General features: G+C 36.7%; 1 protein-coding gene across 1 annotated transcript; it reads right to left on the bottom strand.

Moving 5' to 3' along the window:
* Positions 1 to 5724: 5724 nt before the first annotated feature.
* On the bottom strand, positions 5725 to 9400 carry LOC114754227 (uncharacterized). The gene is made up of 3 exons (XM_028943007.1): positions 9233 to 9400; positions 8293 to 8528; positions 5725 to 5827 (listed from the first exon to the last, which is right to left on the bottom strand). The coding sequence occupies exons 1-3, from the start codon at positions 9398 to 9400 to the stop codon at positions 5725 to 5727; spliced, it is 507 nt and encodes a 168-aa protein (XP_028798840.1).
* Between the last annotated feature and the right edge of the window lie 8456 nt (positions 9401 to 17856).

The raw sequence follows: 17856 nt of genomic DNA, 5'->3' as shown, positions 1-17856 counted from the left end.
TCAGAAAAGAGAAATTGAAACAAGAAACAAATCTAATGAAAGGTAAAAGGCAAAAGGCAAAAGAAGATTCAGATAAGAGATAGTAGTTCCCCTAGCAATTTATCCAACCTTCCTTGTTCAATCTTATAATTTGGAGTCTCTTAATGTCAATTAAATGGATAGATTCAGCTACTGCCCAAATCTCTCTTAACACAGATCAGAAACAACTATCTTACTAGATTTATTGTTTTGATCTGTGAGAAGGAAAATCAATTGACAAGAAAACTTGAGAAGCAAGTTGCAATTCTCTAAGAATGACCACAACTGTGAATCATCAATGTATTCAACCAAAATTCAGATTTACAGAACAACAGTCCAAGTAAAACGAATTAGATTTACAAATCAATAGAGAATCCTCTATTCAACTGAATTAAAGGACACAACTCATATCTGAATGTTCAATCAGATCTAAATTCCAAGAAACATAAATCTAATCATCCAACCTTCATTCTAACCACAATTGTTCAACTGAAGCAAATGAACCTTAGAATAGAAAGTAGAAACTAGATCTGAATGACTCCCTATTCAACTCTATGAACTCAAGCTAGCTTCATTGCTAGAAGAACTTGGAAATTCAGCTACTCATACTCTGGATTAGGGTAGAAACAGCAAGAATTGATGAAAGATCCATGGTTGATCGGTGGAAATTGATGAATTTGGACGAAAATGGAAGAGAGAAATGAGAGAGGGTGGAGAGAGCAAGAAAATCGCGTCTGGGAGGAGAATGAGGAACTGAAAAATCTGGTATCCCGTTGAAGCGCGCGACTCTGCATTTAAATATGGAATTTTTCGTCATCCGCCGCGGCGCCTCTGCCGCGGCGCCTGTCCTGTACGGTGCCGTTTTGATTAATGATCCTGAGCTTCATGAAAACTTCCGTCCGCCGTGGTGCCTTAGTCCATCCACTGTGGCGCCTTTCACCGAGAGTACCATTGGAAATCGGCCGCGGCGCTTTCCTAAATCCGCCGTGGCGCCTCAGACAGAATGGCAAAACTGCTACTAAAACTCCCTGAAATTCATACCAAAGCAGGGATCAAAAGTACACACATATAAAATCATATAAAAACATGTAAAAACACCTATAAAACCTCACAATTCCTCTCACCAACTCTTATGCACAATGGAAGCTAATTATGCCCAAAGTATGCAAATATAGATGGCAAAAGCATGAGTTTAGGGCTAGAAATGTATGCAAATAATGAGACTTATCAGGAGGTTTGATAGTGGAAAATGGAAGAAATTAGGGTTAGATGAGAGAAAGATGAGAGAAAACAGGGATAGAGGCTATGGTCTCAGTGAATGATGTTACTTGCATGAAAATAGGGTTTCTAAACTGGTATTGAGGTGTACTGGGTCGGTTTTTTAGAGTGGGTAGGTAAAATTTCTAAAAAATGGTTCAAGTCTGGGTTACTGATTCGAGTGGTTCACCATGGCGAACCATGGGCGAGAAGACTTCTGCTGATATGGTGTCTTCACCACGGTGAAGATAGAAGTTGGCCACGGTGAACCTTCCCAAAGGGATCTTCAAGTGGAGGATCCTTGCTTCGCCGTGACGAAACATGAGTTGGTTGCAGCGAAACCTAGTATAGGCGCTATTGCGTCTTGTGTGCTACACTTCCTTAGTCTTCACTCTTGGCTCTTTTTTTTCTTAAGTGTCCTAAAATAAAAAGAAATGGTTTAAGGGATCAATTGTCTCAAAAATCAATTAAATGCAATTAATTAATAAATATGACAATTTTACCCTCAAACAACCCTAACTCAAAACAAAGACCATCAATCTTAATTAAGTACAAATATCATTAGAAATAAGTCAAAAAGTGTAACAAAAACATAGAAAATGCCATCAAATAGTATAAACAATTGAGCTCAATCAAATTCCCCCATACTTAGACTTTTGTACTCATGGACAAAGCCTAAAAATGATTCAAAAAGATACCAGTGCAATGAGAAATACTAACATGCTTAAGATGATAGTAGAAGATTAGTAAGAAATTCCCATGGAGATTGACAACGGTAAAGCAAAGATACGCTAAGAAAGTAAACACTATAGACATTTAATCCAAAAGATTGAACAAAAGAGATTTATCTCAAGGATATGTTTTTAGCTCTCAACTCACTTGTCTTGGGATTATTTCACTCTAAGTCTGTTCAGTCCAATCTCTACCATAAGCTTGTGATAATTTACCTCTCCACCATAAGAACCACAAATTGCAAATCAAGAGGACTTTAGGGTTTGTAAATTTTAGTGATGGTCAAGTGAAATGGATGGAATAAAAGAGAAAGAGGAATTGAGTATAAGCATAACAATTATTCTATCCACGGAACATAAATGTTCCTGAAGAAAGGAGCTAATAATAATAATTTTTTTTTGAAATACCAACTCTCCTTTTTCTTTTTTTTTACTATTTATTTTATTTCTTTCTTTGGTTTTTCTCACACTTTTTTTTTTGTTTAAACATAAAACCAAGGCCAACATAGAATAAAATATTTACAATTTATTTGTATGCATGTACTTAAAGTGAAGGTCCAAAAGGGTTGGAAATGGTAAGGTGTTTGGGCTTGTGTTTAGGTAATAAGGGTTTGGAATCGAATGCCTCTATCATGTTCACAAAATGTTGATTCATCAAGCTTCGATTAAGGATTAAAACAGGTTCTAGAGAAATATGAAACTAAACAGACTCATACAATTTAACAAATTCGGGCCCAAATATCCTTCCAACAAGGCTAGTATCTCAATTAATCAATCTCAAGGTTTAAAAGTACATAATCCTATTTTCAAAACATACCCTCATTTACTCTGTCAAAAAACAGTGGGGAATGACCAGTCTAAGTTCAACCATCATTTAAAAGCATAGGTAGTTTTCTAAAAGAACAAGTATAATTTGAATTTTTCAACAATTTTTAAAAATGCAGGAGTATTAAGAATCTTAAACAAGAGGATTTCCAAAGGAAGAAAAATGAAATTGTAAAGCATTTAAGGTTTGTTTTTTACTTAGACTTTATCGTGGTGAAGGAAGGAGTGTGCCATGGCAAACATTGGCCAAGAAGAAAATCTGGTAACAGGCCTGCTTCCCTGTGGCGAAACCATAAGTTGGCCGCGATGAAGTATGACCGAGAAGTGAAAATAGCTGAGAAAGAAGTGCTTCGCCATGTTAAAGGAAGGAGTTTGCCGTGGTGAGGGTTTGTAGAAAGATAGAATGCAATGCAATTTTCAAACTTCCCTAGAAATTAACTTTCATAACTTCAAAAATGCCACAGTTGATCAGTTCTAAGGACCAAAAGAGTTAAAATGGATGCATGATGAAGCATTTGCTGAAATAAAAAATGGAGATACCTCCCCCATACTTAAACACAACATTGTCCTCAATGTTTAAACCGGTACATGCAAACCAATCAATGAGTGAATCGGAAGTTGTGAAGTCCAATTTAAATTGAAGCACAACACATCGAATTCACAAAAAGGAGGGAGAAGGGTGATAGGTTGCAGGCAAAACAAAAAGGATAAGTGAAAATAGAGTAAGGGATCAATGCAATTGTAAAGATAACAGCAAAGTAAGAAGGCTATCAGTATTTGAAAGTTAAATGAGCATCTAATCCAACAAGGCAAGTGTAAAGTAATGAAAACACCAAAAAGCTTAAAAAGTATCCCACAGCATCGACTTAAAACAGAAATAAAGCAAACAAAGAAAGAACTACTACTGCATCCCAGTATCATCTGTCCCAGACCCAGATGGTCCTACACTAGAAGTGCCCATTGCGGATGTCCCTGCTCCACTCTGAGGGTCATCCTCCTTGAGGGGTAGGAGAAAGTTCAACAGGTTAGCAATCAAAGCATCCATACGACGGCAGTAACACCGGTCTCGATCATAAATAGCATCGCGATCCTTCTGCCTTTTCATCTCTCGGAGGAGTGTGACACAACTGGTGGATGTGCTCTGCCAGGTCATCAATATCATCAGCCAGGATGTTCAAGGTGATAGGTTCGGGAGCTTCCTGATCATCCTGGCCTTCTTGGCTTGGTACACCAGCTGCAGGGGCTGCTCTAATGTCGTAGATAGGTTGGATGGGAGGGGGTGGTCCAATAACGGGCTGTTTAAGGCGGTCATAACAAAATAAGGGGGCTGGCTCAAAGTAGCTGTACGTCATTATTGTACTCAGGGACATTGGCAGCGTGAAAAATGTCTGTGACTAAGTGGGGGAAAATGATACTGTTGGTGAGTTTGGGGGTATTGATGGCATCATGGAGAGTTGAGTAAATAGTATCGGCTACGTCAAATCATCGGCCAGTCATGAGAAGGTAGATGTATAAGGCTTGGTGCTTAGGAACGTTGGCTGGGTAGGTAGTAGGTACTAAGTTGTTGTAGACAAAGTGTAGCCAAGGATGAGCCTCTAGTCGAAACTTGGATCGCTTTAGGTATTGTTTTATAGTGTGGGGACGATGCCAAGTGGCACCTTCATGACACGGGGTTTAGACAACATCGTCAGAAGAATAGTTATCTCTAGATTTAGAATAACTAGAATGGTGACAAGGGGGAAGGCAGTAATGGTAGCGAATGTTTTCAGCGTTAAAAAAACGGTGGACATGAACATTACGAAAGTTAATGATCATGGAACCATGGAATCAGGCATAGGTGTAGAAATGGCAAACAAAAGCATCATTTCCCATAGAATGCTTCAGACCAAACCGGTCAATTGAGATGCTCGGAGTTGGCAGACAAAAGGGTTATCTGGGGGGTCTAAGGGAAAAGGTCGCTCCTCAAGAAGAGGTCTCTAATCAATCTTTTCATACAGCTCCTTAAAAGTATACTCATCCCTAAAATTAGATTCAGACACAGGTGCAAGGTTCTTAGTATGAGGCATTCTCTAAACACAACAAACAAAACACACTAAACAAACACCAAATAGACAGCAGCTAAAACTACCCCAGAAAAAGCAAAATTACCAACCTAGGCAATAGCAAATGGCTATGTAATGATTCATAGGTTTTTAATTTACCAAAAATTTTGATAGTTGAGTAAAGGAATCACAGGAAAAAAAAATGCACCATGAATCATTAGATAGCCTAAGAGCTACGTAACTGAAAACTGAAAGAAAAAAACCCAACTAAACAACCAACTAAACGAACTAAACAAATAACTACCCTGAAACAAAGATAGAAAACAGAGGAAAGAAAGAAGTAACTAAAAAAGAAAAAAGAAGAAAAACTTACAGAAGAAAAAGGGGAAACTTGCACAGAGAAGGAGTGAGTAGGCACTGAAGATGATAAGCACCATAGGGATGAAGGATAATCGAGAAGAGGATGGCAGGCAGTGGGGTAAACTAGAGAGGAGTGGTGGTTGAATACGGGAGAAGATGGGGAAGAAAAAGAATGAGAAGTGAGGAGGTGGGAAAAATAAGGGGTGACGGTTTAGAGGGGTTTTGCAACTGAGGGGAATGTTTGGGGAGGTTAAAGGTTGAAGGGAAGTGAAAAGACGAAAATGGAGTTAAAGAAATTAAATGGGTAGGCAGTTACAAAGGGCAGAATGGTAATTTAGCACTGAAAAGTAGGGTTTCTGTGAAAATTTATGCGCAGAATTTGGGGTTTCATAGCGGTACCGTGATGAAACCAAAAGTTCGTCACAGTGAAAGTGTCCTGAGAGCAACACATAGAACTGGGTGAGCTTTGTCGTGACAAAAGTTGGAGTTCATCATGGTGAAGGTATACCGAGAGCAACAAACACAAGTTGAGCAACTTTGCTACGGTAAAGGATGAAGTTCACTGCGGTGAAAGTAGCCATAGACACCCAAAAACTAAACAAAAACAACATAGTAGTAGAGGAACAAAGCACACAAACAAAAAGGGCAGCTGGATACTTCAAAAACTTTTAAGTGCACAAAATGAGATCAAAAGGTGCTCAATAAGTGCATGATAAGGTAGCACAACACACAGAAAAGAGTAGCAAACTTTCTCTATCAATCAAAAATAGATAATTTAACAATTTATTGCACTATAACAATTAAGCACACAACAAGAAAGAGCAGAGGTCAAAATCAAGAAGGGAATCTTATTGAATGGAAAAATAACCAACTACACTAAAACTATACTACTGAGATGGTTTCTTCCCAACACTCGATCAGCATACCAATGCACAGGATATATCACGAGCAAAAATAGGGCAAAAGTAAGTAAATGAGTGAAGGAAAAAAATAACCTAGGAGTTAAGGAGGCTTTTGATTCTTATGGTAGAGCTTCAATAGATGGCCATTTACTTTGAGTCTGGCTCTAGTCTCCTCATGTAAAAGCTCAGCCATGCCAAAGTTATGCACTCTTGTGACCGTGTAGGGCTCATCCCATCGGGTATTGAATTTCCCTTGCTTGAAAGTGAACCAGGCCTTATACAACAGTACTCAGTTGCTTCTTTAAAATGCTTCTATAGGATTCCCCGGTCATGCACGAATATTGTTTTCTCCTTATAGAGTCTAGAGTTTTGATAAGCTTTGAGTCTAAGCTCCTCCAACTCTTGCAGTTGCAACTTCTTCCCCTTTCCGACAGACTCTATATTCATGTTGCACTACTTGACTACCCAATAGGCCTTGTGCTTGAGCTCCACTAGTAAATGGCAAGCTTTCCCAAAGACCAAGCAGTAAGGGGACATGCTAATAGGTGATTTGTATACCGTCCAGTAAGCCTACAATGCTTCTTCCAAATGTAAACTCCAGTCTTTCTTGGAAGGCTTTACTATCTTTTTCAGTATGTGCTTCACCTTTCTATTTGAAATTTCAGCTTGAACATTGGTTTGGGGGTGGTAGGCAGTGGAGACTTTATGAGTGACACTAAATTTTGAAAATAGATTATCTACAACCCTATTGCAGAAATGTGTACCCCTGTTACTCACTACAACTTTTGGGATCCCATACCTACAGAAAATGTTTGATTTAAGAAATTTTAAAATAGCTTGGGCATCATCTTTTCTAGAAGGTATCGCTTCTATCTATTTAGACACATAATCTACAGCTAACAAAATATATACAAAACCAAAGGATGAAGGAAAGGGTCCCATGAAATCAATTCCCTAAACATCAAAGATTTCGCAAAACAATAAAGGCTATTGAGGCATCTCATGCCTTTTTCCTAACCCTCCAAAACGTTGACATTTGTCACAGGACTGACAAAATGCAAAAGAGTCTTTGAAAAGGGTTGACCAATAAAATCCAGAATCTAAGACTTTCCTAGATATTCTCCTTGTACTAAAATGACCCCCACAAACCATGAAATGGCAAGCTGAAATGATGGGCTCGAAATCTTCACTTGGCATGCACTTCCTAATGACTTGATCACTACACATTCTCCACAGATGTAGTACATCCCATATGTAGTGTTGGGACTCGCTTCGAAGCTTCTGTGCCTGAAATCTAGACATAAAAAGAGGGGTGAGTCTGGTCATGAGATAATTGACAGTATCAGTATACTAAGGCCCTTTAACAACCACAACATATAAAGTGGAATTGGGAAAAGAATCACGAGTTCAAAAGAGTCTACTCCCTTTGTATTCTCTGGTAGCCTACTTAGGTGATCGACTATTTGATTCACTGCCCTGGCTCGATCTTTTATCTCAATATCAAACTCTTGCAGAAGCAAAGCCCACCTTATCAATCTTGGCTTGGATTGTGGCTTCTTGAGTAGATAGCAAACCGCCACATGATCTGTAAACACAACCACTCAAGAATTGATTTGATATTGCCTAAACTTATCCAAGGCAAAAACAATAGCAAACATCTCCTTCTCGGTGGTGGTATAGTTAACTTGAGTTGGGTCAAGTGTTTTAGAAGCATAAGCTATAACTCTGGCTTACTTCTCCTCCTTTTGACTAAGCATGGCACCCACTGCAAAATTAGAAGCATCACATGATAGTTCAAAGTGTAAATCCTAGTTAGCTGTAATTAAAATTGGAGGTGAAACAAGCATAGATTTAAGAGTATCAACGGCATGTCTACAATTGTCGTCAAAGTTAAATTCCACATCTTTTTTCAACAAAGTAGAAAGGGGTAAGGTAACTTTACTAAAATCTTTAATAAATCACCAGTAAAACCCTGCATGCCCTAAGAAGGATCTCAAATCTTTATGACAGGCGGGGTAAGAAAGTGAGAAAATAACTTCAATCTTAGCCTCATCAACCTCAATCCCCTTTTGGGAAATTAGGTGGCCTAAAACTATCCCACTATCCACCATAAAATGACATTTCTCAAAATTTAAGACCAACTTCTTATCTATGTACCTCTCAAGAGCTTGCTTTAGGCTATTCAAGCACTGATCAAAACTCTCCCCATAGACTGTGAAGTCATCCATGAAAACTTTCATGTTTTTCTCAAGGAGGCCACTAAAAATCGCTATCATGCACCTTTGAACGGTGCCTGGAGTATTACATAACCCAAATGGCATCCTACGATAAGTGAAGGTATCGAAAGGGCATGTAAATATGGTTTTGTCCTGATCCTTGGGGGTTATAGGAACCTAAAAATAACCTGAAAAGCCATCTAAAGAAAATAGTGTGACTTGCCAGTAAGCCTCTCTAACATTTGATCTATGAAAGGGATATGGAAGTAATCTTTTCATGTGGCATCATTGAGTTTTCTATAGTCTATGCACACACAACATGAATTTTGCACCCTTGTAGGGATAAGCTTATCCTGTTCATTCTTAACCATGGTCACCCCGCTCTTTTTGGGTACTACGTGTACCAACTGACCCATTTGCTATCCGAAATGGGATAGATAATCCCTGCACTTAAAAGCTTAGTAATCTCCTTCTTAACTACATCAAGGATAGGAGGGTTTAGTCGTCTCTGGGTCTGCCTCACTGGTTTTGATCCCTCACTAAGGAGAATCCTGTGTGTGCAAATAGCTGGACTAATTCTAGGAATATCCACTAAGGTCTACCCTATTGCCTATTATGCTCCCTTAAAACAGATAAGAGTCTCTCTTCCTTATCCTCAGACAGCAAGCTAGCAATAATAACAAGTAATTGTTTATTAGACTCAAGGAAAGCATATTTCAGAGTAAGGGGTAAGGGTTTCAAATCAAGCATGGGTGGTTGCATAACAGGAGGGACCAGTTTATGAAGTTCAAGAGAGAACAGATTACTCCCTTTTCCTTCAACCAATAATAGCTCTAGTTGAATATTTTGTAGTTTCCTTCCTCTCCAAGTGTTGAACGAACTTCAAGTTGATCTACAGCTGCAACCACCTTGGAGGGATTCTTCTCCATACCATCATTCTTCATTTCAGCATCAGCTTCCATAATGTTAGGGCAATCTGAAATATCAACAGAAAACCTTTCTCCAAGGGAATCATCACTGATAATAGAAGAATCACAATTCGAATTCATATCGGTAGATGACATAGAGAATGTATACGGGATCGAAAGCATGCAATTAATTATAGTACAGTCAAGGCATATCACGTCACCACCACATGAACAAGTAGAAAGAGATGAAAAAGAAGAAATAGATTCATCTTTATCATTAGAATCAGTAGAGTAAAGGTCAGAGTAGAAAGAATCATGTTGCAATTCAATTTTAGAGCAAGCATCCTCAACTGTAATGTCTATCATGCTAACACCCGAAAGTAAATAGTCCTCATAAGGATGTTTCATTGCTTTATGCATGTTAAAAGAAACCTTATTATCACCCACTTCCATTGTAATAGTCCCCTCTTTCATGCTAATCATGGTATTAGCAGTCCTTAAGAAAGGTCGACCAAGGATTAGTGTGGTGTCATTTATAAGCTCAGAAGACATGTCAAGCACATAGAAATCAGCAGGAAAAACCAAATCGTTAACTTGGACCAAAAGATCCTCAATAATGCCCTCAGGGTACCTAATAGTCCTATCAGCTAGTTGGAGTACAACAATAGTAGACTTAAGAGTCTTGACTCCTAATGAAGTGTAAACAGACTTAGGCATGACATTAATGGCTACTCCTAGATCTAGCAAGGTTCCCCCTATAGTGACTTTTCCTATAGTGCAAGGGATGGTGAAAGATCCAGGCTCTTGGCATTTTACTAGGGTTTAGGGTTTAAACAAGGTAGACACATTAGAGGGCAATTAGACTCTTTCATTAGGCTTAAATCTCCTCTTTTGTGTACATAACTCTTTAAGAAATTTTGCATATTTAGGAATCTTTTTAATCAGGTCAAGCAAGGGAATGTTGACTTCTACCTTCCTAAAAGACTCAAGCAACTTATGATCTTGCCTCTTATTGCCTATTTTTACATTTTTTAAGTAAGAATAAGTAAAAGGTAGTTCATTGATGTTGTCACACCTTACTATTGAATCTACTTAGGGTTTAATTAAAACCATTTTAGACCATATTGGATGGTCTTGGGCTCAAAAATCCATGAAAAATGCTGATTTTCGGATTTTTATTGTTCATCAGGTAAAAATCCAATTTTTAGCCCAACTTCAAAAATTCATAACTTAATATAGAAAAATTTAAATGGAGTGGTTCAAAATTCTATAAAAATATCTTTGAATGCTCTTTCAAGAAAAAATAATCTTATGAACCAATTCTATTTGAAAAAGTGTCAGGTTTTTGTGAAAGTCACCTCTGTCCATTTGGCAAAAATCTTTTTCCAGATTCTGAACCTTAACTTTGAAAAATCATTAAAAATTGTGTAGTTGGCTATTTTTAACATGCTGCCTATCAATTTGAAGCTTATGATGTCAAATTTAAGCATATCAAATTTTTTATAGAAATTCATTAGGTAACTTAATAAAACATGGCTCTAAACTAGCATCCTACTTAGGGATTACAGCTCCAACCATACATGCTTATACATAACCAACTATAAATATTTCCTCATGGCTCATCACCATATTAATCCTTGGATTTGCAGCCTCCCTTTTGATGATTCAGTCCCTAAAATATTAGTTACATATGGGGGATGAGATTTCAATGAAATCTAGCAAGATCAATTAACCAAAACATTAATACGCATCAATTACAAGCATTCCAACCTTTTGCTATTAATAGGAAACTACTTTAGCTCATACATGTAGTACTCTAACATACAATAGCCAAGGCACATAAAGCAAGGAGTATAGCTACACAATCATCATCATCATCATCATCATCATTTAGCTCAGCCACATAATAGCACATGAAATTGCATAGCAATCAATGCAACACTCAACATTAAGGTTAATTAAATCTTATTACCTTGATCCAATGCTCTTTGATTTCCTTGTTCTTCTTTCTTGCTTCCACAAATGCCAAACCCTAACATGGTAATCCACAAAAAGGGAAGCAAGAATCATCAACCATTTCTCATAAAAATCAATAACATAATTCAAAGACAACATTTGTCCCCTAAAGCTTCTACCTTTGTTCTTTAAATTTTAGAGTCTGTTTCCTTAAATCCTAAAAATTCCCTCTTAACTCATTCCTACATGATTTTTCATGTAGATTCTAAATATCTACTTAGATTTAACAAAATAAAATTTCTTTTTTTGGTTTTTAATTGACTGAACCATTAGGGTTCAAAATCCAAAAATTGCAACTTTGATTCTATGGCTTCCAACACTTGTTCTTTAGGTTTATCCTACACCATTTTTCATTTTGAGCATCATGGAAGCATCAAAACATTGAAAAAATCATCCTAGGTCCTAGCTTTCTTCTTGGCCGAATAGCATCTCTTGAAAACCAACCAACAAAGCTTCCAAAAACAACATCAAGTCACTTGAAACTATCATGATTTAAAGTGTTCTAGCTAGTTTGAACAACAAAATTTCCCTCCCTTCTTTATATTTATTTCGTCCAGCATAATAAAAGGGAAAGAACCAGAATTTTCAACCATAAAAAACAAGAGAATCAAGCAAGGAACAATATAGAATCAACTACCAACCATAACTCCAAGCTTACTTGATCCAAGATAGTTGCTTTCTCCTTGTTTCCATTTCAAGCTCACTCCTTTCTCTCTTGATCTCTCCTTGGCTGAAACATAGATCTGAAAAGGGGGGAGGAAGACCTCACTTAATGCTCCCAAAATATCTCATCTACCCGCATTAATGAGATGCCAAGTGTCAAGTGCCTACTCCTTCTTGAATTTTCCCTCTTAATCATTTAATTCCAATTGTAATTAATTTTCAAAAGCCAAACTCTCCTCCACTTGAGGTGTGACACTTGGAAAGCTTAATTACTCTCTAATAGGGGCTTGACAAGTGGCAACTTATGGGCCAACCAAAGTGCAAGACTCTGATTAACACTTTATCGGTGCACTTTTACTCTAGGTTTAACTTCTTCTCTATAATTATAGTGATCCAGCCTTTGTAATTATTTTCTGTCAAATCCATAAATTATTTTCCTCATTTTTATCTTTCCAAACTTCCCTCTTTCTCTCAAATTTAATTTTCCAATAATTAAATAAAAAGGAAAACTAATTTCTTCTCTTTATGATTTTCCAAACTAATTTTCCAAATAAAATGCCTTAAATTAGCTTAAATCACCCTTAAATTCTTTTATAGTTTCTCTAAGTGCAATTTGGTCATAAAACCAATTTTATAATCCCATATAATTCTCAAGGAACATTGTCCTCATTTTACTTAATTTTCTGAGACTTGAAAATATTTTTCCATAATTATTCTTGACTAATTTTCCTTAATTAGTCAAACTTTTCATAATTGGCTTGGAAAACTATAATAATTATTTTCCACCAAAATTCTTTTATTTCTCCTTGTCATTTTTGAGTCTTAATTATTTAGGAATATTTCTTATTCCTAATTACCATAGTATTGGATGTTACAGATGTCTACCTCCTTACCTTCCTTGCTCAAGGCTCCATGCTTGCTTGGTTCAGATTCCTTTGTATTCCCTTTGCCATCATGCTTGGTAGTGGACTCCTTCCATCACAATTTCATCTTCTTAGAGCTTTTGAACTACTTGACCTCTTGAGGTGATGATTGTCACATCCAGAAATATGGTATTTAGGAAATAGGAATATTCATAAATAATTAAGGGTCAAAAATGACAAGGAGTAATAGAAGAATTTTGGGTGGAAAATAATTATTATAATTTTTCAAGCCAATTATGAAAAGTTTGACTAATTAAGGAAAATTGGTCAAGAGTAAATAGGGGAAAAATAATTCCAAGTCTCAGAAAATTAAGGAAAAATAAGGACAAGGTTCCTTGAGAATTATATGGAATTATAAAATTGGTTTTATGACCAATTTGCCCTTAAAAAATTACAAAGGAATTTAAGGGCAATTTAAGCTAATTTAAGGTCCTTATTTGGAAAATTCCAAATAAATATATTTAAGAAGGATAAAATCCAAAAAAAATTCCTATGAAATCCCAAGGAATTATAAGAGATTATGAAATTAAAAGAAGACCCTCAAGTATCCAGGATTTTTTCCAATTCTTTGGAAAAGTGGAAAAATCACTAAAGAGAAGGAAAATAGTTTTCCTTTTTATTTAATTATTGAGAAATTAAATTTGAGACAAAAAAGGAAATTTGGGAAGATAAAAATAAGGAGAATAATTTATGGATCTGAGAGAAAATAATTACAGAGGCCAGAGCACTGTAATTATAGAAAAGAAGTTAAACCCGGAGTAAAAGCGCACCGATAAAGTGTTGATCGGAGCCTTGCACTTTACTTGGCCCATAAGCTACCACTTGTCAAGCCTTTAATGGATGATAATTAGAGCTTTCCAAGTGTCAAGCTACCAATGGAGAGGATCTTGACTTTGGAATTTAATTACAATGTGAATTAAGTTAATTAAAGAGAAAATGCAAGACTAAGTAGGCTTATGACACTTGGCTCTTCATTAATTGTGGTAGATGGGATATTTTGATAGCATTGATGAGCTCATCTCTCCCCTAAATCAGATGGGAATTTCGTGCAAGGCATGAAGAGAGGGAAAAAGAGAGAGTTTTGAGGGAAAACCAAGAGAAAGGCATCAACTTTGGTCATACAATCAAGGTTCAAGGTGAGTTCTTGGCTCTAGATGTGTTCTTGCCTTGTTTTCTTTCTCTTTTATGGTTGAAAATATGTCTTCTCTCCCTCTTTTGATGCTGGCTGAACTGGTTGTTTAAGGGGATAGGGAGTTTTGCTCATCACACTTGTTAAAATACTACAACACAAGCTAGATCCTAGTGTTTGCAAGTGATTATATTTGGTTTTGAAGCATTTTTCATGGTTACTTCCTTGAGTGTCATTTTCGGCCAAGACAAGATCTGAACCCTAGGATGTGTTTTTCAAAGTTTTGAGGCTTCCATTGTGTTCAAAATGAAAAATGGTGTAGGGTAAACCTAAAGAACAAGTGTTGGAAGCCCTAGAAGCAAAGTTGCAATTTTTGAGTTTTAAACCCTAAGGGTTCGGTCAAGCTGAAACTGGAAGAGAAAAATTTATTTTGTTAAATCTAAGTAGATATTTGGAATCTACATGAAAAATCATGTAGGAAAGGGTCAAGAGGAAATTTTTAGGGTTTATGGAAAACAACTCTAAAAATTCAAGAAACAAAGATAGAGGCTTTAAGGGGTTTAGGAGCTTCTTGAGTTATGTGATTGATTTTTATGTGGAATGTTTAATAATACTTGCTGCCCTTTTTGGGGATTGCCATGTTAGGGTTTGGCATTTGTGGAAGCAAGCAAGAAGAACAAGAAAAATCAAAGAGCATTGGATTAAGGTAGTAAGATTTAATTAGCCTTAATGTTGAATGTTGCATTGATTGCTATGCAATTTCATGTGCTATTATGTGGTTGAACTAAATGATGATGATGATGATGATTGTGTAGCTATACTCCTTGCTTTATATGCCTTGGCTATTGCATGTTAGAGTGCTACATGTATGAGGTAAAGTAGTTCCCTATTAATAGCAAAAGGTTGAAATGCTTGTAATTGATGCATGTAATGTTTTGGTTGATTGATCTTGCTACTGGGATTTTCAAAAATCTCATCCCCCAAAAATAATGTAACATTTTAGGGCCTGAACTTCTCAAGAGCAAGCTGCAGAATGGAGGCTAATTATGGTGTCATACCATAAAATTTTCGTGGACATTTGGTTATGTATAATTATCAATAGTTGGTGCTGTAACCCTTAAGCAGGATGTTAGTTTAGAGCCATGGTTTATTTAGTTAGTGAACGAATTTCAGCACGAAATTTGGTATGGTTATAGTTGACGTCCTGAACTTCAGATTGATAGGCAGCACGTTAAAAATGGCCAAGTATACAATTTTTAATGATTTTTCAAAGTTAAGGTTCAGAATCTGGAAAAAGAGTTTTTGGCAAATGGATAATGTTACCTTTCACAAAAAACTGACACTTTTTCATAAGGAATTAGATAACGATATTATTTTTTCTTGAAAGAGGACTTAAAGATCTTTAAATAGAATTTTGAACCACCTCATTTTGATTTTTATGGAATAAGTTATGAATTTTTAAAGTTGGGCCAGAAAACTGGATTTTTACCCGATGAACAGTAAAAATCCGAAAATCAGCGTTTTTCATGAATTTTTAAGCCCAAGACCATCCAATGTGGTCTCAAATGGTTTTTATTAAACTCTAAGTGGATTCGATAGTAAGGTGTGACAATGATGGCAACTCATCACAAGTATTCTCCTCATCAACAGTCTCATCCTCCTCTTTATTAAACTTTACTTGCTTCTCACTTTGAAGGGTGATAGCATTCAAACCCTTAGGGTTCATAAGAGTATTGGAGGGAATAGTGCCACTGCTCCTAGCTTACTGCTTGATCATGTTATTAGATAGTTGAGTTATATATGAGTTGATGTTCTTAGCCTTTGTCTCCCAGTGCTCCATTCTTTTCTCTAGGGCACTAAATCTGGCATCATTTTTAGAGGACTCTTGCTGAATCAAGAAAGCCAAAGAGTTGAACTGATTGGCATTGGATGTCCTTTCTTCTTTCATTAAAGCCATCATATTATGCAGGAGTTGGTTTGTGTCTTCTTTTGGAGGAATGGTTAAGGCTTGAGGTTAGTTTTGGAAGTGGTTTGAGGATGAACCAGGTCCTCTACTTTCTAAAATCTGTTTTGAGGTCTACTCTCTTTGTTCCTCTAACCAAGTCGAGGGTTTGCTTTCCACCCCTTGTTATAAGCATTAGAGTAAGGGTCCCACTTCTGATTTGGATGACCCTGGAAAACCGCAGATGCCTCTTCATATCGGCCTGGACAAACATTGGAAATATGCATAACCGAACCACAAGTCTCGCAACTAGGGGTAGTAATATCCATAGGGAGTACTGGTCTATGCACATTCATATTCTTCAACTCCGTAGTGATAAGGGATAATTGAGAAGTCACTTTGCTTTCCAGAGAATCAACCTTTGATTCCACCATTCTTTTGTTGTGAAATGTAGAAGCTCCCAATTCATGTACCGCTCTAGTGTCTCTTACACCATATTACTGATGATTCAGGGCCATTTTCTTGATCAAATCCGAGGCCTCTTTAGCGGTGGAGTCTATCAAAGATCCTCCTGATGCACCATCTAACATACCCTTCTCTTGGTTCTTCAACCCATCATAAAAATATTACATTAGTTATTCATCCAGAATTTAATGGTGTGGGTATCTTGAGAGCAGGTCTTGGAATTTATTCTAGTAGTCATAAAGAGACTCGTCATAATCTAGTTTAGCTGAATAGATCTCTTTTCTCATCAATGAAGTCCAAGAAGTTGGAAAGTATTTCTCCAAGAATGCTTTCCTTAAGTTCCCCCAACTGTGATATGCATCAGCCACATGCCTTGGAAGGCTCATGTACCACTCTCGAGCTTTACCCTCCAATGATAAATGGAAAACCTTCCACAGCACTTGATCCAATGATGCTCCCACAGGCTTCATGCTTTGACAAACCATAGAAAGGGATTGTAAATGAAGATAAGGATCTTCTCCTGTCAAACCATGAAATTTTGGAAGTGAGTTAATCAATAAAACTTTAATTTCAACGTTAACTTCAAAATTTGGACATGCAGCAGTAAAGAGGTCAAAATTGACATCAGATGTGGTGGCTTTCCTAATTGTTCTTCTTCTAGGGTACCTGTCACACCTTACTTATATAGTACCTTAGCATTCATTTAGAACTATTCCAGACCATGTTGGATGGTCTTACACTTAAACATTTCAATTTGGACGTTAATTTTCGGAAAATTACTGTTCACTGTCCAGTTTTTAGATTACAGGTCCAACTTTGAAAAATCATAACTAATTCTAGAAAAATTGCATGGAGGTGTTCCAAAATTCTACAGAAAGCTCTTTCAATGCTCTTTAAGGGAAAAAATATTCAACTGAACTCACCCTCACTAAAAATGTACAGTTTATTGGATTAAGATTACTATTCGTTTGGTAAAATCTGGACTTTCCAGATTCTCTGTCTTAACTTTGAAAATTCATATCTCTTCGTATACACATCCAAATAAGGTGATTCACTACTCATTTTAAAGATTGGGATGTGCACTATAAGTATACCAAATTTGATAGCTTAACGCATTCATATGATAGGTCAAACTGAAGCTCGAAACTAACTGCTCCATGACCTACGTTTTATCCCTTAACATCTCTTTACTTTAATTCTTTTTATTTCTTTGGCATACCTAACATGGGCTTACTTTTTCCCATTCATACTCATACATTCCTATACATGCCATAAGCTTTATAATTAAATACATGGCATTCACAACATAATTATAACATAGGAGAATTATACATTGAATATTAGTATCAATCATTAGCATCAATAATTCTCCACTTCTTCTCCTTGCTTCTCATGCCATCAGTGCCCATCATTGGTTGACCTAAATGGTTGGTTACAAAGGGGTGAGATTCGGGGGAAT

Source organism: Neltuma alba, unplaced genomic scaffold (assembly GCF_004799145.2).
Source record: "Neltuma alba isolate B1F8T4 unplaced genomic scaffold, ASM479914v2 tig00010119_pilon, whole genome shotgun sequence".
In the NCBI taxonomy this organism is placed as follows: Eukaryota; Viridiplantae; Streptophyta; class Magnoliopsida; order Fabales; family Fabaceae; genus Neltuma; species Neltuma alba.
The sequence above is the reverse complement of the archived record's forward strand: the minus strand, read 5'-3'. Positions and strand labels throughout refer to the sequence as shown.